Here is a 24,989-nt window from a genome sequence, read left to right as displayed (position 1 = left end):
TTATTGTGAGGAATCACTTCATAATATTTAATAATGTCTAGCACTGAAATGACCTACCTTTAGGAGCAGTGAACACTCCATCACTAGAAATGTTCACATAAAGGTTGAAAGACATAGCCTGCCTGGGATATTGAAGAGGAGATTCTTACATTGGGTGGAATGATGAAACTCTAAGGTCCCGTTCAGCTCCAAGATTTTGTGATGGATCTAAGATCTTTGTGGTGTGGATATTCTCTCCACAAGTGCTGATCACAACTCACTCCTGTTTTTTCATCCTATATGATTCTTTTTTATGGCAATCCTTCATTGAGAACCCTTCTTATAAAATAAGGGGAAAATATTTTGGAAGGACCATATTATAATATTGAGGAAAGGATTTAATACTAATGCTACCTTTCCTTTGTTTCACTTATTGACAAAACGACTATGATCTCATTTAAATGAGTCTGAGGGCAGAATTAGTTAAAAAGGAGGGATGATGATGAAATAAATTGTGCTATCTAGTCAGGCAGAGTAAAAGTATATTATAGAGAAAGATGTGGGATTTATGTCAGGAGACTCAAAAGAGAGGAAGAAAATGACATATTACTGGGAAGAGATTGTACAAGTCACACCCAACTTTGGACTCCAAGACTATTCCTAGTAATCCTTGGCAGCTAACTAGGGGATTTACTGAATTAGAAACATCACATTAGAACTTGTTTTCCATTTTTCTGGCAATTCCTAAAAATCATTTGAAATCTAAGGATGAGTGGACATGTGTAAGTTAGGGCACAAGGAGAGATGGAATTTTAAGAAAATGAGTTCATTTTAATTCATTTCAACTTAATAAACATTTATTAAACTCTTGTTCTGTGCCTTTAAACCCTGGGGAGACCAAGATAAAAATGAGAGTCCTAGTCTTCAAGAACCTTACATTTGGAAGGAAATAAGTTATAGACAAAAATAAAGTATATAAGATGTGTGTGTAATAAGGCTCTCTCTGACATGTGGCATGGGGGTGTCATTATATGACTTGAAGGGAGGCAGGAGAGACATCTCTAGCTTCTTCTTCCCCAGGCCTTCTTCAAGGGGCATTTTAATTCCAGTCAGGGCAGGAAACAGGAGCTTAGCATCAGAAACTTGTCCACTCTGCTCTCTTCACAAAGGGGGGCACTGGGCTAGTACCTGTCTGCTCCCATAAATATTACTAGTCTAAGTATGAGATTTTCAGGTTGAAGCTAAACATCTCATGTACTATTCATTAATGGGGAAAGCAGGACCCAAGCTTTATATGCAAGGTTTGACTCCCTTCCCACCAAATACCAGTTCTGCATAGATCACACAGTGTTGTTGTCATTCAGTCATTTCGGTCATGTCTGACTCTTCATGACTCTATTTGGATCTTGGCAATGATATTGAAGCAGGTTGCCAAATAATTTTATAGATGAGGAAATTGAGTCAACCAGAGTTAAGTGACTTACTTAAGGTTACATTGCTAATACATGCTTGAGGCCAGATTTGAACTCAGGAAGATGAGTCTTGCTGACTCTTGGCCCTGCACTCTATCTCCTCCTGCATCACTTAGCTACCCTTAATGAACAGACACAGCAAGAAGCAAAGAAACCTATTTATCCAAGTCAATAGCAAAACAGAAATCAGAAGAAATTATATGCAGAAGATGCTATATAATAGACAATACAGAGCCAAAGGTCACTCCTATGGGAAGCAAAGTAATTCCCCTTAACTGAGAGAGAGACAGACAGACAGACAGACAGACAGAGAGAGAGAGAGAGAGAGAGAGAGAGAGAGAGAGAGAGAGAGAGATAGATATTCTTTATACTCTGTTCTCATTGAGTATCTCTTATATTTTTGATGCCACAGTTTAAGAAGGACATTGATAAGTTGACATCATGATCTGCCAGAGAGAAAGAGATTAGGTTTATTATGTTTGGTTTCAAGGAGAAAAACTTGAAGAAATGGGTGGAAATTATAAAAAAGAAAATTTAGGCTTGAAAATGGAAAAAATTAACTCTGGGAATTAGAGATATTCAGAAATGGAATGCACTGCCTTCAGAAGTGGTGAGTTCTTTCTCACTAGAGGCAATAAGGCAGAGGTTTGGATGACCTTTCATTAGGTGTGTTAAAATGGGGATTATATCCATGTATACGTTATTTTAGATTGTTGCTGGGCTTCCTTCCAACTTTCAAATTCTGTATTGTGATTCCTGGCTCACTCCAAATTGTAGGGCCTTTTATGTTGATGTAACCACTAGGGGTCACAACAGGTTTAGGCTTTTCATCCAATTTGTTGTTGTTCAGTTGTTTTTCAGTCATGTCCTACTCTTTGTGACCCTATTTGAGTTTTCTTGGCAAAGATACTAGAGTGGTTGGCCATTTCCTCCTCCAGCTCATTCTTCCAGATGAGGAAACTGAAGCAAACAAGATTAAGTGTTTTTTCCCAGTCATACAGCTAGTAAAGTGTCTGAGACCAGATCTGAACTCTGGAAGAGGAGCCTTCCTGATGCCAAGCCTGGAACTCTATCCATTGCCCTGATTATCTTAGCAAGTGAAAACTCCCTAACATTGGAATGAGGTGTTGGGGATCTTATTCCCAGCTTCTGTTAGGAAAAGCCATCCACTTCTGTGTGACTCACAGAGTTGTCCAAAGCCCCTGATAAAGGGACACAGTAATACAGAAGAAATGGGAGGACAGGGTCAACTACAGGTATAATGAGAAATAGGATTAGATCATTCACATACATTCTTAAATAGAATAAAAGAGTACCCTTAGAAGCAGGAACCAATTACATGTAGCTGAAGTAAGGCAGATGAAGGGGATGAGAATCCCAAGCCCAGCCTCCTTACTGAGCAGGTGCCAGTGATGATGATGATAAAGAAGATTTAGATGATGATGATAGCTAGCAATTCTATAAGACTATAAGTTTTCACAGCTCTTTACAAATATCTCATTGGATCCTCACAACAAGCCCAAGAAGGTAGGCATTATTGTTATCTCCATTTTACAGATGAGTAAACCAAGGCTGAAGGAACTTATGTGACTTTCCCAGTTAGTGTCTGAATCTTGATTTGAACTCAGGTCCTTCTAAGTCCAGGTCTAGAACTCTGTCCACTGTACCACCTACCTACCCAATCTGCTACCTTAGCTATCATGGAAATGTAGACTTGAAGGAAAGAACCGTCACTGTCAACAGTACCTTGGTACTGTTCCAAATGATCCTTGGCAGGGGTATTATGGGGGAATAATAGGGAATGATTGGGTAGTATGTGGTTCTTCATCCTTCTTTCTCTGACTCTCAATTTTGTCCTGCCTTAGCTGAAAACTCTGCCTTCCAGACTTTCTCTCTTATTTTCTTCCTCACTTCCTGAGCTAGGAAGAAATACAACTCTCATAATTTTACATCGCTTAGGCCCCCTCACTAGGCAGGTGGTCCAAGCTTTTTCTGAAGAACTGTTACATTCACATGCTTTGAGCTTTGTCTAGCAGGTAGTTAACCTTCAACAAGTGTAAATAATCCAGGCTACTCTGACAACTATTTATATTAGAGGTTGATTAAGGATAGATTTCATGAGTTTTGTAAATTTGCTTGGGAAAAAATTACATTTTAAAATATAATTGTAATCTTATGCATTTTATTTTATGCACTTAAAAACTTGATTCTAAGAAGAGATACATAGGCTTCTTCAGAATACCAACATGGGTCCAAGAATTTTTGGCTTATATTTTTACAGAGAAAGGAAGTAGGAAGAAGAGAGTCTAAGATTTTTATAGCCAATTTCTATGAGTGTTAGAAAGAAGGTATGCTGAAAAGTTGGACAGTTCTCGTACTATTTTTGTTTAGGGGCAATATACAATAGCTCTCATTGTTGTTGATACCTCTTTTAGATTCATGGGCTCTACTTTTCCTTGGTGTCCTGATTGTAGCTGAGTTATTTTCTAAATTAAAAGGTTCACACAGCTGGAAATTGTTTGAGGCTGGATTTTAACTCAAGTCCTCGTGACTATAGGTCTAACCCTCTAGCTGTCTTTTGGGGATTTGCCAGGCTTCTACTACTAGGAATTACATTCAATATTGAACTGGTGTTATTTGATTCAAAACTTTTCTCACTATATCTTTTCTGCCATATTGTTAGTCATGTGGGAACATTTAAAGTGAGAAGGACATTGTTCTAGGTGAAATGCAATAATACACTACGACTGAAAAGCATTGGGCCAGTATGAATGATGTAGAGGGTCATTGTGGCGTACTGGGAAAGTATCCCAAGGTCTGACTTTAGATATTAGATACATGCAAGTCACTTAGCTTTTTTGTTCTTCTGTTTCCTCATTTTTACAATTAGAGGGTCAAAAGAGATGAACTCTGTGGTCCCTTACACTCTAGATCTTTAAAATTAGGTGATTGGCCTAGATCACCTCTAAGTTCATCAAGATCTGTGATATACCATGATATCCTATATTAAATATAGGGCACATGTGCACTTAATTTATATAATGAAACATGATCAATATATGTCCATTTATGACTAAAGAATCTGTTCAAGTCAAACATGGTTAGTCACTTTACTCATTGGAAGAAGGCATGAATTGTCAACTAAAGAGACAGCATAACAACAATAGAGGGACCAATATTCAAAATTATTAGAGTAATTAAGAGTACACTTACTACATTTGATGCAAAACCCTGCAAGATATAGAAATAGAATATTTTTGTCTAACACCATCTGCCAATTATGAAAAAAGTTGCATTTTCAAAAATAACAAATATGCTGACATATTAAAATGTTGAATCTTTAATGCGACTTCAAGAATCTTGGTAAAATAAGCTACCAAAATTTTTGACTCACCTAAATTCAGGGGAGAGATCTTTCTTAAAAAAAAAATCCCACCATATTGAACCAATCAATAGCAATTCAATTCTTGGTTGGTTTGAGGCAAGTCTATTATGAGCAATCTAAGATTGAACTTGACTTTTTTTAAAAGATGTAATAAGAGATGTCAATGATAGTATCCAGTATAATTAATAGGCATATTTGGTTGTCATCTGAATGTAACTTGAAATTTAATTGCCTGCTAATATCACCACCTAGCAGTGTAGTTCATAGACTAATCATAAAAATAATCACACTTGAAAAAAAATCCTGGATTTTTATAATGATTCTACAAGAGAATTTTTAATCTTTTGAGTTTTATCCTGTTTTGAAATGCATGTGTATTCATCAAGACCTAATTAATTAAATTCATTCTGTTTTTTTCAATTTAATTTCTTTTGTGCCTTCCCTTTTAAAATGATTTTCTGGTCAGCAGGATGTCCTGATATCTTCTTTTTCTGAGATAGTGGAATCTCAGTTGAGAAAGGAGTCCTGCCTCCATTATTTACTACATGACATGCTAAGTCATTTAAAAGACCTTGGGAAAGATATAATCTCTCTGAATCTCAGTTTCTTCATTTGTAAAATGGGGAATATAATACTTGAAAATAACTCACAAAGGTTGTGAGAATTAAGAAAGATAATATTTTAAAGTACTTTCTAAGTGTAAATTATTTTGGTTAAATTTTTTATTTTGGTCTGATTTCATAATGTGGATATCTTTTTTTAATTAAAATTTTGTTTTTTTTACTGGGAAAACTCACTATTTTAGTAGTAATTTATATTTTAGAGTTGCCTAGGTCAGTGAATAATGATTTTTCATGGTCACACAGCTTTTATATCAGAGCAAGGATTTGAACCAACTCTTTCTAATTTCAATACTGACCTTCTCTCCACTAAGCCATTCTGCCTTTCCTTTCTAGTAGGTGTGTGTCCCTCCTTTGACATTTATTAAATGTGTGAACCATAGACACAAGTCACGTAAATTTTCTAAGCCTTAGTTGCCTCATCTGTTAAGTGGGGTAATATATACCTTTAATACCTCCCTCATAGGAATCTTCGTGAGGCTCAAATGAGAGAATATATATGAAGTCCTCTGCAAAATTTAAAGCATTGTATAAATTATTTAAAATAGTGATCATGATTGTCCAGGAATTCATATAAACCCTAATGGACTATTTCATGATGTATCATCCAATGAAGTCAGTTTATTTGTGCTTCTGTAGCATTCTATTAGCAAACTTGAAATCTGGTCATTCATTCATTATTGTCCTCTCTACTTGCCATTCTTATCAACATCATTACCAGGACTAGCACCACCTTCTCAAGGAAGTTTTTCCTGACTCTTTTGCCCCAATTGACCATTCAGTAAGGTCCTATAATATTTTTTCTTCCACAAAATTACGTGCTTGTTAAAATGGTGCCTTTTCTCCATTTGTTTTATGTTTGAGTCATATCTTCAGAAAAATCCTAAGGGTGAGACCTGAAGAAAACAATGATTGACACATTCTAAACACTTGATAAATTCTTGTTGGTTGCTTTAAATTAAAAAATATTTCACACACACACACACACACCTAAAGTATGTCCTCTGACCATACTGGCTCTGGGATGCTGGTTAAGACACTTAATCTCCCCGTTGTTCTAGACAACTTTTCTGAATCTATTCTCTTGAAGAGAAGGTGCCTACCTGTATTCCTAAAAGGAATTTTCTCACAAGGTATTCTTTAAATCATTGAAATCACAGAACCAGTTCCTATCCTTTTGAGGCATAGCATAATTAGTTTTTCAGTAAGCTTTCTAAGGAAAGAAATTATTGAATTTTTCTTTTCTCTTGAGACTGTTGTCTATTTCTTGCTCTTACCCTCACAGGACTGCTGGGGTGATCAAATGAAATATACAGGTTTCTTTGTAAGTACCATGTCTTACATAAGTGGGAACTCTTATAATAATTGTTAGCCTAGTTCAGGCTTCTTTCCTTTTCTCTCTTCTTTCAGATATGAAATGGTGATTTTTAATACTTTCTGCAGTCTAAAACTGTGGTGGTATTGGGTAGTCTCTCTCCAGGATTCTTGTGCTAGAATTGGCTGATTTCCTTTGGGAACTTTGCCCAATAGAACTTCTCCAAAGTTTTACATGAATAGTCATTTAAAGTTCAGTTTTTAAAGCAACATGACTATCTGTAAATTAAAGTTTTGCCATTCATTAGAGATGGATGTTTCTTCTCAGAACATCTATCTGCTAAGATAGCCCCACCTTTATATCTAAATGTAACTTTCTGTCATCAACCTGCTATTAGTGACTTCCAGTTTGTAACACCTTAGGGTGTTGGGGTATTTAGCAAGTGTAAGATACCTTGACTTGCTCATTTGTGCCTCTGATATTGATTTGGGACTCTTGGGACTTTGGGGCCTCCAGCACTTGGGAATACAAGTAATGAAAAGAACCTCAGAGATCAATTAGTCCAACATCTTCATTTTCCATATGAGGAAACTGAGGTTAAATGAACTGCCCGACTGTCTGAGAGCCCACAGATACCAAATGGCAGGTCTGGGATAACAACTTAGGGTGATAGCCTCTCTTGCCTTCTACTAGGATGCTTTCAGACCAGCGTGCTTCTCAAGATGACCTTGACCGCGATGTGCTTCATTTGCCCTTGTCCCACTTCAGGTAACACCATTTAGTAACCACTTTAGTACCTTGATGCTTATATGTATGGGATTGGGTGGCACTGGATGAAAGGCTTAAATAGCAGGTGTAGTGGTTTATATATATATATATATATATACACACACACATTATCCCATACCAGGATATCATTCATTACTTCTAACACTTTTCCCCTCCTTTCTTAAAAATCTGGATCTATGATGCCTCAGTGTAGGGACTTCCTAGCCTGGAATCTTTCTTCACTGTAATTCATCTGTAATTTGTAGTCTTAGACATTTGTATGGGTTAATAAGTGATTAAGTAACTTCCCCAAGGTCATAAAGTTAGTATGCATCAGAGGTAGGCCTTGAACCTAGATCTTACATGTTCCAGGGTCAGTGAAGGAGAATCTCTTCTTTCTGATTTTGTGTTTGTGTATATATAAAATAAAATACTTTCCTTATTTTGACATACAATCCACATCCCTTTTTCACTCAACATTCTTATGTCAACTATAATGTTAAATCTCATATTCTATTTTCATGTTTTTTCCCCATATGTTCTTATATAGGTTACTTTTAAAAAAATACCCTTAGTTTCCATCCTAGAACCAATATTGTGTATTGGTTCTAAGACAGAAGAGCAATAAGGGCTAGGTAATAGGTAAGTGACTTGCCCAGGATCATATAGCTAGGAAGTATCTGAGGCCAAATTTGAACTCAGGCCCTTCTGTCTCTAATCCTGGTTCTCAATCCATTGAGCCATCTAGATGCTTCCTTTAGGTTACTTTTTATCAAAAGCATCTGGGATCCTGACCACTCTACTGTTTTGATTGAGTTATTTTGAGCTGATATGTTTCCTAGTGACATAATAATGGATAGAGTGTTAGAATATCTGGATTCAGATCTCTCCTTTGACACTTATTGGCTCTAGGACCCTGGACCATTCTCTTAGTCTCAGTGCTTTAGGCATGTTTCTAAGGTTCTTTAAGTTGCCCAAAAATGTGTCAGCCAGTATTGGTAGAAGAAATTCTTTCCAGGCAACTTTCTACACTGATCAAATCATAGATCTGTCTAGTTCATGGCGACCATTATCCTATTGTTTGGTATTGAGATGCAGCATGTCGGATGGAGAGCCAGCCTTGGTCTCTCAGTTCATACCCCAGCTTTGACCCATACTAGCTACATGACCCAGGGCAAGCCATTCAGCTCTCACCATCTTAAATAACTTCTAGTTTTCAGAGAAATTTATAGTTTGTTTTGGTGGAGAGAATTTCTTCTCTCAGAATACCTGCTTCAGTGAAATAATAGATCTGGGCCAAAAGATATGTTTGGAATTCACTTTGTATTTCCTCTTGATTGCCAGAGAAGGATTTCATTGCATGTTTTGTCCCCACACTCTGGACACTGATGTCTTTATTTACTGCTCAGATTTCTTTGGAATCTGATTCTGAGCAAAAACAGGCATAAAGCTCTGGCTATTTACTTAGGCTTTGTATTTCGGATTTGGGCTTATTTGTACTATACTAGCATGTGATTTTCCTTGTGTCAGGTCTTTTTTCTGATAATAGCATATGTACTATACATAACTTTTGATGCTCTGAATGTTGAATGTACAAATTGAAAGCTTTGGAAAGAATATTACTCTGGAGTATTAAAATGTAAAGGATGTTGAAACAATGGTATCACTTTTTCCACCTTTCTTTGCCTCAGTAGTTTAGGATGGGATGTCAGATGAAGGTGTATTCACTGCTTAACTCCGAGGTTGATTTCTTAATTTTTGATTTTTTTTCTTTCATGTGCCAGAAACCAGAATTGAAATGTAATTGAACTCTTCAGGGAATAAATCCAATTAAATCTTACATCAGACTAACATTTAGAAATAGCCCTCACTGTTTTCAGTAGTTTTAGGCATTCTCAGCATATCTTCAAACAACAGTACAGGCAGGAACTGGCAGTCAATTTTACCCGTAGATTCAACTTAAAGGAACTTTTGGAGTTAATTCATATCCAGGTTTACCAGGCCCAAGCCCAACTTTGCAAGCAAATTACAAACATTTGTTAAGAATATACTAGGTTTTAGACCTTGTGCTTGACACTGGAGTTATATATAAAAGGAATGAAACAGTTCTTGCTTACATTTTATTTTATTTTATTTTTTATTTTTAAAAACCCTTACCTTCTATCTTGGAGTCAATACTGTGTATTGACTCCAAGGCAGAAGAGCAGTAAGGGCTAGGCAATGGGGTTAAGTGACTTGCCCAGAGTCATACAGCTAGGAAGTGTCTGAGGCCAGATTTGAACCTAGGACCTCCTGTCTCTAGGCCTGGCTCTCAATCCACTGAACCACCAAGCTGCCCCATCTTGCTTTCATTTTAATGACTGTGTCTTGCCACTGTAGTCCTAAGTACAACATGAAGCTAGGGTGGGACTGTCTCTTTTTCTATGTTGTTTCACATATAGGAATTTACTTTTACCTTAACTTCACTCACAATTGCTTTTATGAATATATTATTGTAACCAAATATAAAGGTTAGAGCTGTAATATGTTATATTGAATCTCTGGGAGCTAGGAGTTCACACTGTGATTGACAGGTGGATCAATTGGATGTTGGAATGTTCCCAGAGAGGCATGTGGACAGGAGAGGGCAGTTGGCTCAGGGTGGTGTATAAAACCACCCTGGTAGCCCTGGCAGAGGTTCTTGGTTCTTGGTTCTTGGTTCTTGCTTTTCCCTGAGACTGGAGATCACTGGATCCTGGTCTTTGTGGGTTTGAGACTTGCAAACTCAACCCTGCAAGCTCCTCCTGTTTGTTCCTATGCCATTAACAACCTGTACCCAGACCTCCATCTCTGATTCTACTGCCCCTAGATATTAGGAAGTCAATCATCTTAGTTATCTAGGTGTCCCAGGGCCCGGGAGGGATCTGGGAAGTGGGCAGGAGAAGAAGAAGAGGGTGAAGGGTGGATATCTCAACTGGTTAGGCTTATCATCTAGTGAAGAAGAAGATCTTACAGCAGTTTGCCTACTCTGGTGTGGCTCTGGCCAGGCTGTACCAGAGAGAAGCTAATCTTAATTCATTCACTTGCCTACAGTTTAGAGATTCATCAGTATCATTTTAAATTGGGGTCTCCCAATACCTCCATCCAAACCCATTATCCTCCTTTGTTAAATACAACCAAAGTTTAAAAGTACCTTCCTGAAGTGGTTATTCAAAGCTTCTTTGGGAAGGGAGAGACGCAGTCAGATTCCAACGTTACCCAGCTAAAGAGCCCACTAAATAATATCAGTTAACCCCAGGTGGGTCCTGAAGGGATATCATCCACTGACCTAAAGGATCCTGCCTGGGCAACTGTTATAAAGGAGAGAGGTGTCATCCTATCCTCTCTCTATACTTCATCTACATCTACATCTAATAGATAGGAGTAGTGTCTTTTATTATAACAAATATTAGTCAGTAAGCATTTATTATCCATCTATTAGATACCAGGCACCATGTGGTGGTTTGGGGAAAGAGAAGTAAATATTAACAATCTCTGGCCAGGGGAGCATATATCATAATGGAGAAGTCTATGTACATATATAAATACATTCAAAATAAATAGTGAGGAAATAAATTGTTGATAATCCAGGAAACCTGTTGAACTAAGAAAAATTTTTCCCCCTCTTAGTAATGAAGAAAAGTTTGGCCTATAGGCATGTGAGCCAGCTCAACTCCTCTAAGGGACTGAGCAATTTTCAATTTTCAATGCAAGCATTTACACCTGGGGAAATTAGCAAAGGCCATACATTAGAGTTTAATTTATTGTGTTTTTGATTGTCTAGATGTAAGAAAGTGATTGAGAAAATGTTAATAATGCAGATTAAACTTAAAATCGGGTCATGGGTATATGCTCTTTTTTTCTTCTAGCAAGCTGGTTATTAAACATTTGCCAGCACTCTGCTAACCCACAGAGACAGTGTCATTTATGCTTTTATTTATAAATGCTAATAAGGTACTTATACAAGATATAGTCTGGGCCCTGAAAAAATAAAAAGTGGGTGGCTAAATAAATATTAGTGGGTTGGTGGTATAGTGATTAAAAGGAGTTAGATGATTTCTAGGTTCTTGATAGTCCTTGGGCCAGTAACTTAAAATCCTATAGATCTGGGAAAGTATTCAGGGAGAGACTGACAAGGTAAGAGTAACAGGGTTTGTTATAAATTGGGCAGGTAAAGGGAAAGGAATGGGATGATCTGACTGGGTTATAACTAGATTCCTCCCACTGAAAGAATAATGGTAACTGATACAGTAACTTTAGGGGAATGGGGAAATAGATAGGGAATGAGAAAAGAAACACAAGTATAGCTACACAGGTGATTAGGGAGAGGTAGCACAATATAACTTAGCTGGGGAAACAAACAGTAACAAATCAATATAGCCAGGGAAACAGTTTAAACTAAGTGGGTTCTTGAAGAATGGGAAGGAGACTACCAGGAAAGTTTTGTAAAAGGGTTGTTTAATGTTTTAACTAGGACAGATAAAGAGGGGAAGAGTTAGTTAAATCTCAAGTCTATGACCAACTGTCAAAGGAATGTTGGTTGGGGAATTTGCTACACTGCTCTATCTACAGACAGCCATCTCTGGTCAGGCTGTAGAGACAAAGGGGATTTGGGAATCTCACTCAGCATGTCCCAGGATGATATCCAGATGAAATTAGGACACAGGAACACTTCAGGACACAGCAAGATAATCCAAAAAGCTAGGGAGTATAGGGCTTTCTGTTGTCATCCACCGACAACAGGAAAAGCACCCAACTCTACCTAGATCTTGATTGTAGACCAGACTCCTCTATTGAGATCCCCAAAAAGTTCACAGGCTTAGTTGAATAGATGCCACAGCCTCCAACACTCTCCCAGGCAAAAAACTGTCACTTCCCAGTCTCTGGGGACAAACCTCTCTGAAAATTCTGGGTTTAGAATGTTCACAGACTCAGCCAAGGTTTTTGTTTGGTCTGTCTTTTGCTCACTATCATAAGTCTATCTATAAATTTCCTATAAAACCACCAAGGTCCAACAGATTTCTGTTCTGATCTTTACCTAAATTTACCCAGTTACCTATACTTTAACCTAACCAGAATCGCCCCCTTTGATAGTAGTTAAGAGTAAGGGAAAAGCTGGAAGGTTAACAGGTCCACTGGGTTTGTAGAGAGATCTCAGGGCTGTTGTCCTTCAGGGTCTGTCAGGAGTCCAGTAGGGTCTCAGCAACATAAATCCGAAGGAGAGGGAGTAAGGGTCTTGACTACACAGTCCACCTGTGTGTCTCACCAAAAGTCAACCTCTTCCTGGCCAGTGAAAGCTTGATGGATGATCCACTCAGACAGGGTATCCAGAGAGAAAACCAGATTCTCTAAAGTGAGAATAAGTCCAGGGACTAACTGACTTCTTCAGAAAGTCATTGACTCCAGAGTTCTGGAATCCTTTCTCTCTGCCTCTGCCTGTCACTTCCCACTTTCCTTGATTTCATTACAACAGCCCCCAAATTCAGGAGTGAATCATGGTGAAACAGAAAATATCTAAGTTGGAAGGGTCCTCAAGAGGTCATCTAATCCAGTCAATAACCAAGTAAGATGCCCCTCTATAATCAGAAGTTGATTTATTAATTTGGATTTTTTACACATGATAGAAACAAGTATTATAAATATAATTGAACTCTTTAGGGGATAAGTCCAATTAAGTTTAACAAAGACTATCTCTGACAAATGATATTTTTTGGTGGTAGTGGCTCTTGAGAAAGTGTTAAATTTTCATTGTGAGCATCAATTCCATGGAAAATAGCAAATACTTTAAATCAGGATTTGATTTCTTGTTTTATTAGTTTTTAGACTTAAGAAAATCACTGGGAGACTATTAATAATGCATATTAAATTTAAAAGTATGTAGAACATACCTTTTTTCCCCTTTAGTGAAAGCTGGTTGTTAAAACATTTATTTGCACAACTTTGGTTTTTTTCCCCAGTTCATTTGGAAAGTTTGCAATATATTTTTAATATTTTTTTAGTGTCATGTAAAATGGATAGGAAATTGGCCTTGGAATCAGTAAATCCTTAGATTCACATCTTGCCTCAAACTTGTACCAGGTGCACTACAATGACAAGTCATTTGACCACAGTGTTTGGCAGCTCTCTAAGTTTATAAAATATAGAAGAATTACTGATCTTGGAAGGTGGAATTTTCTTAATATTGATGAAAACATAGGTTTAGACTAACCTTCACCACAAAAACAACAGTCCAACAATTATTCAGAATGACTGTGTAGACAGGACAAGTTTTTAAGATCATTATCTAGACTTGCTGTCATATGTTTTGTCTGAGACACATAAGCATTTTGCTTATAAAAGGATGTTTAATGGGAAAAGAGTTTCATTTAAGGTAACTTTAGAATTTGTATATATAACAAGTACACCAATGAAAAATCATACTGCCAATTATGGAATGATGCTTGGAAATGATCTAACCCTTTAATAATATATATATATATATATAGATATGTACATGTATATAATTAAAAATATTTTATTTACAGTGTCCTCTTAGTAACTATAGTTGCTTAAGAAACAACTTTTTAGGCCTGCCAAAGATTTCTGCATTGCCCCCTGAAAGACCTAGATTTTGGTCTGGGTTTAGCTTATATTATAGAGGTTAATGCTTCATGGTGGACAAAGAGAGGATTGGCCTCAAAGCCAGAGATATGTGAGTCCTTTTCTTTCCTCTTATATACTTGCTGTATGACCCTGCATAAGTCACTTAAATTCTCAGTATGCATATGCTAGACAATTCTTTAGGTCTTAAGTTGCAGAGAAGATATGAATATGAATTGTCAGAGGGAGTTTTCTCACTTGGGAGTTCCCTGTATGAATGAAATCACAGGTCTGGTCCCTATCCTTTTCACTTTAGGCTTTTAGATACTTGGCTTAAAAATATACAGGACATTTAATAAATAAACAAACAAATATATTTATAAATAAATATATATAATAAATTAAATATAATAAGTAAATATGTATGTATTTATTAAATGCCCTGTAAATATGTGTATGTACACATATATATGTATACATACATATATATGTGTAAAAAGGAATTCTTTATTCCTTTTTAAATTTAACAGGGGACCTGGAGGTCCTCTTACCATAGAAATGTGTAGGGATTAACTAGCCCACAGTGATAGGAAGTAGGAACTGGGGAGCCCCCTGCTGGGCCAGCATGAGTTGGTTGGGGCTGGCAGTTGCGGGGAAGTTGACTGCTGGGTGCGAGTTGGTTGTTGGAGGTTGGTTGCTGGTGGTGTGGTTTGTTGGTTGGCATATATCTCTCTATATATTTTTTCCCTGGTGAGTTGAGCTGAAGGGTGATCAGCTGGATTTTTTCCATCAGCAATTATTAGCGGCAGTTATAGACAGTTATAGGTAGATATAGGCATTTTAGGTAGTAAACTAAATTGTTAATTGTTAAAAGCTGCTAGAAGTTTTCTTTTCTCTGGCATAAAGGGATAATATTAATTTACAACTCTACTATATTCTCATTAAAATTTAAATTATTAAAAGATACTCTCTTATTTTGTCAAAACCCCTATTTTAACCCTTACATTTAATTGGTGACCCAGATGGGCCCTTGAACCCACAACCTTCTGATCATTTCCCTTAACTTTTTACTGAAACTATCCCTTAGTCAAGTTCCTAGCAGTTAATTCTGTTACAGCTGTTGTTCTTTTATGTTAAACAGTGCCATCTACTGAAAGAAAGTAGAACTGCAAACAAAATTAACAATTCTAAGCAGTCTAGTTCAAATAGTGATGCTGTTTCTTGTCTATCTAAAATGACTCATTATCCAACAGAATATTATTACACAGTGGCTTTATATAGCCCTGTTCCTAATTGTTCTTACAGTGATAGGAGGCTTGGCATTTTGTCTTTTCCTCCTCATGAAGAAATAGAATAATAGTTTGACCTCAAAGCTGAACTAAAAGCTTACCTTGAAGAACTAGAAAATAACTTGAGTGACTTTGAGAGTAAGCTGGAGGAGAATTTAGGGGATCTTAAGGCTTATATAAAAAACATTGAGAAAGGCTTGAAAAATTCTCAGAGTAAGAAGAGAGATTTATCTTTCAACACTCCCCTCATCATTAGAACCAACTCAGTCTTTGTGCAGTCCTCCTCCACACATTTCTGCTCATACTCAAACCAACTCAACTCCTCATCCTGTTCTAACTACCTCTAAATTTACCCAAACTCCTCCCACTCAACCTATTTCTCTGCCTACACCCATTACCTGCTCTATGGCAACTCAAACACAAAGCCAAGAGGCAGAAACCAAAAATAATTCAGTTATGGTCCTATTTTCCCTTAAAAGAAGTACCTACCTTTAATAAGAGTGGAGATGTAATTTTGCTAAGGCATCATACATCATTCACCCCCCTCCCCCAAGTATTGAGAGATTCAAGCAAAATATGTTTTCTTTAGAGGATGAACTAATTGTGATCATTAAAAAGCTAGAGAGCATTTTTCGCACATATGATCCCGGATGGATTGATATTAAAAATTTGCTCCAAGCTTTTTTGACAGAAAGAGAGAAAAATAAAATTGTCTCTTTTGTCAATCAGGCTCAGGGAAGGAGAACAGTTCATTGGCCTCCGCAAGACCCCAAATGGAACCCCAACAATGAGCAAGATTATACAAGACCATGCCAGGCTAGAGAGACATTATGAACTGTGGTGAGAGCTTGCTTTGATAGGCCTGGTAAATGGACAAAATTTGAAAATCTTAAACAAAACACCAATGAAAATCTGTCCCAATTTATGGATAGACTTATTGAGCTGAGGAGAACAGTGACTTAATAGAGGCATTAAGGAAAGAAATTAAAAGTTTAAAGGAGGAATTTGAAAGAGAAAAGGCAACTTGAGCAGTGGCCATAGCCCTTTTGCAAGAATACACAAATCAAACACTAGTGTGTTATTTTTTTCTGTGGAAAAAGGGGTCATGTAATGTTAAATTGTAGAAACTGGAACCAGGTACTCAATAACATAAATTTTAGAAATAATGGAAACTCTAGGAATAACAACTTTAGAAATAATAACAATTATAAGAATAAAAACAACAATAGAAACATATTTAGAAATGTTAATCCAAATGAGGCAAATGATAATTTACAACAATATATCTGAAATGGGACTTGTCCACACCATACTCAGGGCATAAATCACCCTTAGTGAGAGGAAACCCAAGAAATGGCAAAAGACTTTTATGATGATCTGAAAGGGTAGAAAGGACTCTGGAATCAGAGAATGAAATTTTTGATTTCCCAGACACTGATATCTTAACACCAGTTATCCCAGTCTATTCTCCCCTACATAATAATGAACTTCATGTAATCCTGAAAGTTGAAAATACTTATTATGATTGCCTCTTAGATACTGGTGCCTCCAGTGTAAGGGGTAAAAGGAGTTTTGGCTGGGTGAATATTAAAAGGTTTGGTCGCCAGGGAATTGAATAATTATCAATCCTCAATTAAAGAATAACCTCAAGTCAAAATAACTTTTATGGAAGTTTATTTACAAATGAGAAGAGGAAGGGAAAATAAGAAAATCAGAGAGAGGATAGGATAGGATAAGTAATCTAACACTTGTTGTGAGGAAGATTACTTAATTATTATTTAGGAGACCTAGCAGCCAGGGCTAGAGAATTCTAAATGGAATGGGAAAGCAGGAAGTGTGGCTTTCTCTGAGATGGACTCCATGGTGGTTGGGATAAGTTGTAACTGACCCTGGGAGACCTCAGAGGAAGTGGAGTTTGTATTCTGATTCCCTGGGATCCTGAAGGAAGACTGTCATCTACTTGTGGGAGATACTTCTAGTACTTCCTATATACAGGATTTACAGATAAAATTAAGAAAACTTCAAGAATCCGGAGCTGTAGTACAAGCAGGACCTATAGACTTTTCCCTTCATGATCTAAACCTAGGAGACAGAGTATATATAAAGAACTTCCAGCGTACAGGGGCAACTCAGCTGGCCTAGGAAGGTCCATTTCAAGTACTGTTAACCATTCCAACAACTATAAAAATTGGAGAAAAGACATCGTGGATACATTGCTCCCACATAAAACAAATACCTTCCATCAAAACTGATTGACTGTATTCTGTCACATGCATTGAAGATAAACCTACAGAGACAGCTGGACACTATTTTCACTGTCATCGAATTCCTAAATTTTTATTTTTTAAATAAGATACTTCATTTTTCTTTATACTTAAAGCACATGATACCAGTATTAATAATTTTTTCATTTTGCAATAGAATAAGTTTAGACATCCATTAGCCAGTGGGTAAGTGTATAATTTATATTATAGAATTTGTATTTTGTTTTAAATATGTGTACTGGCAGGTAACCTGTTTAGAAATGGTTATTATTATTATTATACTTTTATAGGACTATAGAGAAAAGTTAAGTAAATGATAAGTTTTACAAAGTGTTGTAAGTGTTGGTAAACACTTGGCTCAGGGGGGGATTGACTGCATACTTTTATGTAGTATCTGTTATATTTAAATTTATCTCTAGGTTTTTATTTTCCATAGAGTATAATTTTCATAAATTCTAAGATTCAGGTGAGATAGGTGAAATTTTTTTTAGAGTTCTTCCTATTTTTTTTCTGGTCCTTTTCCTAAAAGGGAGCTTTCTTTAGGGAGGGCAGTGATGAAGCTTGGTTAGTTTGTTATAGCTAGAGTGTTTAATTTCTTTCATGAGACATGATGCTTACTTAGTTCCTGAGGGACGGTAAAATATGGTTGGATGGATTGACTGGGTTAGGATAAATTATAGAGGAGCTAGAAAGCAATATGGATTAGAGTGGGAAGAGATCTAAGTCAAGGAGGGCCCAGTTTCTATACTCTTTGTTGGGCATGAGCTGATTGTTGTGGCAGTGGGAATAGAGAATAGTCGGATGAGAAATGTTTTGATTCCAGAAGTAAGAATAGTTGGTAATTGAGTGTAACTCACTTGGGTTCTAATCCTTATCTCCAACTATCTACAAAACATCTCCCCTAAATGACTGCTACTTCAAATCTAACTGCATACAACCAGCTCATACTTTTTCCCCCCAATAATATCTCTACCCATACTTGTCTTTGTCATTTCCTTATTCCTATTCCTAAAATATCTTTTCTCTAAGTTCATGTGGTTGGTACCTGCTGCCAAATTATATTTACCACAATGCAGAAACTTAGAGGCAAAATCTAGGTTTTATTATTAGACTCAAACATAAATTCAGGCCTCAGAGAAAACTTGAACAATTATTAGGATTCTCACAAGCCTTTTTATAGGCAAAATTACCTCTGAGTGACAGAGACATAATTCCTTTATATATTGTAATCTTGTCCATTCCTCTTAGACCATAAAAGTTAAAGAGGAGATAGATCCATAATCCTACACGTCCTTTAGTGTCATAAAAATTGGACAAACTTAATTAAACAGCAGATGAGTTCAATAGATAAACTAAGGTTACAGATTAAACTTATTTAGAGGTTTCACAAATAAACTGATTTAAGGGGAAGAGTTACATATCACCAAGATAATCAAGAAGATTTGGCATCAGGGGAATCCATCCTTCAGTGATTACCTAGGGGAGCTAATACATAACTAAATAATTTTGACTTCCTTTTGGCTTCTATCTGAGGAGTGCCATTCACCCTTTATTTCATGAGTCAGATTTTGGTGAAGTAAGGTTAATATTAAGAGAAGATAGACTTTTAGTTAGCCAAATTTTCTAGAACTACTTTTGAGTTTTAGATAATAAAAAATTAGCTAAAAGAAGTAAAGAATTCCCATAACACAATTAGTGGCACTGCCATTTTCAAACTCACTGAAACATAAAACTTGGCATCAATTTTGGTATAACAATGAGATTTTCTTGTTTTTTGAAGATATATATGTACTAATTATATTAATATGATTATATAAACATTTATATTATGTATAAATATAATATATAAAATTATATTAATGTCTTTATTTAAAATCCTTGCATTTTCCCTACTCATCTTATGAAGCTGCTGTTCAGTGTTGGTCCCAAGGTCACTGCTTGATCCTCCTTGATCATTGCCAGCATGTCACAGTGATCCCTTATTTGTGATATTATTTCTTTCTCAACAGAAGATGATTGGGCTCTTCTGTGAGTCTTGTAGTTTAAAGTCAATAGATTTTCCTAGCTACAAATTTTTTTTTTGGTGGTAGAAAAGCAGAATCCTAGGCATACTTCCTGTGATAGATTAGGGAAAACAAAACAAAAACATAACTCTTCCCAGGTTTTCTTTTTTTTTCTCCAGGAATACTTTATATATTTTACTTCTTTTATAGCCTTGACTAGAATGGGACTTTCTTCTCAAGGAAAGACTTTGCCTCAGACACTCATTTTTTTGGAACTCAGAACTTCTCCCAGATCACTACTACCCTCACTATTCTATTTTTTGAATTAACTGTAACCTCCTCTCTCCCTCACATACTTTCATGGAATTTTCCCCATTAGTGATTACTGCTTGAGTGAGCTCATATAAATTGGCTTGGAGCCTACATAGCCATGTGCCTTAGTGACTAGAACACTGAGATTAGAGTTAGGAAGGAAGGAAGGAAGGAAGACTTGACTTCAAAGATGGCTTCAGACACTTACTAGCTGTGGGATTGGCCTAGTTACTTAAACTCTGTTTGCTTTAATCTACTGGAGAAGAAAATGGCAAACCACTCCAATATTTTTGCCAAGAAAACCTCATGGATAGTATGGTTAATGGGGTGATGAAGAGCTGGACATGAATAACAATTAGGGTTACGTATAGTTTCAGGTCACAGAAGCCCAACTCTCCAGTTTATAGAGTTTAGAAAGACTTTTTATCTTCTTGATTATTTCCAAATCGAGACTCCTATGCTCTTAAATTCATTTCAGGGTAATTCTGAGGCAGAAATTCCAGATAACTATAGAGGTCTGATGTCTTTGCAGTATTTTTTGGGACTGAATATGGTTTATATATAAATGAATTTAATCCAGCACAAAAACTAAATCCCAGGGCAAAGTCATTGTCAATCTTTAACTTAACCACTTCCTTGCCTTTTACATGTATAAACACCAGCCAAGTTTTTTTTTAAGGCTTTGAGCTCTTTCCATATATACAGGGGGTTCAGGTGGCTTTTGATGGCTTAAAAAAACTTTTTTTGGTTACCATTACTCTGTATTAATTCATGTAAATCTTATGATTTTCTGAATTCCTCACCATCTTCATTGTTTTTCCACACAATTTAAAAATTACATTAACATATTGCAGTTTGTTTAGATGTTCTGTGATTGATGGAAATTCACTTTTATGTTTTTTTTTTTTTTGCTATTGAGAAAAATACTACTATGAATATTATGAGTATCTTTCTTTGGCCATCTCAAAGGTACATCTCTAGTAGTAGGATAATTGGATCAAAGAATATAAATAGTTCAATGACTATTCTTGTTTAAATATAACTTTCCTTCCCTGAAATGGATCAGGCCTATGCATAGCTGCATGAACAATGTATTATTTTTCTTCTTTTCACATGCCTTTATGAGTGAGATTTTCCTCACTTATTTATTAATTCTATCTTTTGTTGGAAGGGAACTTATGCATTTTGGTGGTATTGAACCTGGGGTCATGAAGACCTGAGTTAAAATCTAGTTTCAAATATTTCTTAGTTGTGTGAACCTGGTCAAGTCACTTAAGTGCTTCTTGCCTCAGTTTCCTCATCTCTAAAATGGAGATGATAATAGGACGAGCTGGGTAGTTCAGTGAATAGAGCCGAGTGCTAAGTATGTATTTGGGAAGACCTGGGTTCAAATCTGACCTCAGATATTTTCTAGCTATGTGACCATGGGTAAATCATTTAACCTCAATTGCCTAGACCTTGCCATTCTTTTGTCTTAGAATTGATACTAAGACAGAAGGTAAGGGTTTTAAAAAATGGGGATGATAATAGCACCTCCCAGAATGGTTGTGAGCATCTGTTGAATTTACAGTTTGAAAACATTTAGCATAGTGCCAGACATAAATGATAGTGATCATTATTATTTTTATTGTTATAGCTATCATCATTTTAGTTTGCATTTGTCATGTTTTTAGATATTTGAAGCAATTTTTCATATGGTTGTTCCTAGTTTGTGATTCTTCTTTTGAACACTTTTATCCTTTGACCACTTATCTCTTAGGAGATGGCTTTTTGTTATATTATTTGACATCTTTTAAAGATTTGAAAAAAAATTAAAAATCTATAAGTTTCTTTGGTGCCTTGAATCATAAAGATAATTCTGTAATTTTCAAAAGAAAAAAGAAAATAGTTTGAACTTCTGTAGTCCTGCTACAGATTTTCTTTAGCAAACAATGTTTTTTTTTTTACTGTTTTTAATGAATTCAGTAGATGAGAAAACCAGTATATTTAACAGATTTTTCTTACTTAAATGACTAGTAATTTGGCTGAGAGATATTGAGTCTACTGGAAGTTTGGACAGGGACAATCTTGTTTGGAGAGAAATAGGATACTAAATTCTGCTTGAAGTTATCAATTAAAGATGGAGAAATAGGTCATCTTGAAATTAAGAGTCTGACAAATAACTAGGAAATAATTTCAATAGCTGTAGAACATAGAATTAATTCTGTTACATTCTACTCAGTTTAATTTCACATAGTAAATATTTAATAAATGTTTAATTGATTTGAGAAAGAATTAGCTTATATTACTGAAATATTATTTGTACATTAATGTTACTTAAAAAAATCTAGATCTATGATTGCTGTGTGGAATTCCCATGAAGCAAACTCATTTTACTAGTATAGATCAGTGGCTGCCTTTCCATTTATAGTTTTACAGTGCCACTACCAGAAGTTAAAGAATTTGCCCAGGGCATATAAAAGAAGGGACTTGACTCCCAAGGCTGCTAGAATCTTGTGCCCTCTCTCTGTCCACTTTGCCAATTTATCTCTCAGCTCTCATGCTGCCTTATATCAGTTAAGGTGAGTTAAATAAGTAAATGTGTAGAGTTTTAGAATCAGAAGGGCCTTTGAGGAAGAGCCTTAGTCCAATTTCCTTCTTTTTCAGATGAGGAAACAGAAGCCTGTAGAGATGAAATCAGGGCTAAAAACCTGGTCCCTCGAGCCTAGTAGTTATAATTTGCATTCTGGAAAGTTAAGAATTATGTACTGTGGTGGCCATTAGTGCTTTAGGCATTTTATTATTCTGTGAAAGTACTTGATTTGCAGTGACTCCTTTAGGGTATCAGTGAACTGAAGATTACCCTAGTAACCTGAAAGGGTTGATTAGTTTGCTCATGTGCTTCCTTTACTAGAAGTTGAAGCTTACTCAAAACTTAGACACTCTCAAGAAATCACATTAATGCCTCTTTTATCCATTTGCAACTGTTTGTTGTCTAGGTCTAGTTTACTATGAGGCCTTAAGCAGGACATAGATTTATTTGCTGTGTATGTTATTTCTTTTGTTATAGGTAATGGGCCTCACCATGACCGCTGCAGTACTTATAATGAAAATAACTTGGTAGATGGTGTGTACTGTCTCCCAATTGGACACTGGATTGAAGCCACGGGGCACACGAATGAGATGAAGCACACAACTGATTTCTATTTTAATATTGCAGGCCATCAAGCTATGCATTATTCAAGGTAAGAGCAGCCACTTTTTGGAACAGACAGATGTTTTTCAGGTTTGACCAGGATCCAATCAGCCAAATTGGGTGATATTAGGTTACTATTTTAAGAAAACAAATAAATTCCCTCTGTCTTTTTGCCTCTAAAAACCCTGGTTACTCAGGCATTTGTCAACTCATATATTCAGAGCTTCATCACTTTGAAATCTTGCCCATGAGGGAACTACCCAGGGGCATCAATTCATAAAATTAGCAAATGGTAGAAGGGATCTCAGACGTCATCTAGTCCTACCTTAAAAAAATGAGGCTTAGAAATGTGCATTGACTTTTTTAAGGACACAAAATTAATCAAGGTAGAGCTGGGACTATAATTTAGTGTGTCCTGACTCCTGGACCAGAGCTCTTTGTGTGCCTACTCTGAAAGTGCATTTTGGGGGGAATATTTAAGGCCATTTCTTTAGTGCTTGAAAAGAGAAAAAATGGCATTTAAATAGCTATTCTGTGAGTGTTGACATTTTTGTGGGGGACAATACTATTTATCATTCATTTGTTTAAGCAATACATTTAAAAACCTTCTTGCACACACAGCTTAACATGCTGAATGTACTTTGTTAGTACTTTTTTATATAGTGCTGAGAAATATACGTTTTATCCTTAGAAGATGGGGTTATCTCAAGTTGAAAATTACACAAATAGAAACCCAAGAATGCCAAGAGATCATTCATGTTAAAACAAAGCTTTAACATTAAATAGAAGCCACATTCAACATTCAAGGTTTCTTTTATAATACAGAAACCTTCATCCCTTATTTGAGTTTTTCAAGAGTCCAGGTGTCAGGACTTGCATTATAATTATTACTTGTGCAGCAGGAGCTTGTTAATCTGGAAGTAGTTTGCATTTGGCATTCACAATGAATACACTTGTAAACAGGTATTTAGCCCAAGTCATGCGGAGGTGGACTTTGAGAGATTTATTCTTGTTTTCTCTCTTCTCTGCACTTATTTCTATAAAAGAGATAATTTCTCACCAGCAACTGAGCAATAAATAACAATTGCAGAAGATAGTGCCTCTATAAACAGATGTTGTAACTCAACTTTAAAGGATTCCTTTCTATTCCATTGGTAAATAATGAACAGGTAGAAATGCCTTCCATTGATTTCAAAGTATTAGATTTCTTTTCTTTTTTGGTGATTTAATTGGCCTAGGGAAACCTCTCTGCCAAATCTGCAGCTGTTCTGCAACTTATCATCTGAGAGAATTGCCTGAGAATGACTTGTCCAGGGTTTCACATTCTGGATGTGTCAAAATGAAGACTTAAATCCAAATCTTTCTGATTCTGAGAATGGCCCTCTATCCACTACAGCATCCTACCTTTCTTTGTATTTAGCTACTTTAAAAAAAGATGAAGGGGCAGCTGGGTAGCTCAGTGGATTGAGAGCCAGGCCTAGAGATGGGAGGTCCTGGGTTCAAATCCGGTCTCAGATACTTCCCAGCTGTGTGACCCTGGGCAAGTCACTTGACCCCCATTGCCTACCCTTACCACTCTTCCACCTATAAGTCAATACACAGAAGTTAAGGGTTTAAAATTTAAAAAAAAAGATGATGAAGTATCCCTGTCTTGAGATGGGTATATGCCAATGTAAAATAAAAGAGCTTGGAGATTGGAAGTGTTTCTCATTAAAGTGGATCCCTTTACCACCAATTTTTTTCCCCTATATAGAATGAAAAGAGAGAAAGTGGCATCAATCGTGGATGCCTTTTTGGAGGTTAGCCAAGA

General features: G+C 36.2%; 1 protein-coding gene across 3 annotated transcripts in view; it reads left to right on the top strand.

The window, feature by feature from the left end:
- Nucleotides 1-24,989, top strand: part of EPM2A (EPM2A glucan phosphatase, laforin) — a 185,554-nt gene that overhangs the window by 51,997 nt on the left and 108,568 nt on the right. For all 3 annotated transcript variants that reach the window (XM_044671609.1, XM_044671608.1, XM_044671607.1), the window contains one exon: nt 23,054-23,228. In XM_044671609.1, the coding sequence (XP_044527544.1) occupies nt 23,054-23,228 (175 nt within the window). The remainder of the gene's footprint in view (nt 1-23,053; nt 23,229-24,989) is intronic.

Source organism: Gracilinanus agilis, chromosome 4 (assembly GCF_016433145.1).
Source record: "Gracilinanus agilis isolate LMUSP501 chromosome 4, AgileGrace, whole genome shotgun sequence".
Lineage (NCBI taxonomy): Eukaryota > Metazoa > Chordata > Mammalia > Didelphimorphia > Didelphidae > Gracilinanus > Gracilinanus agilis.
The sequence above is the reverse complement of the archived record's forward strand: the minus strand, read 5'-3'. Positions and strand labels throughout refer to the sequence as shown.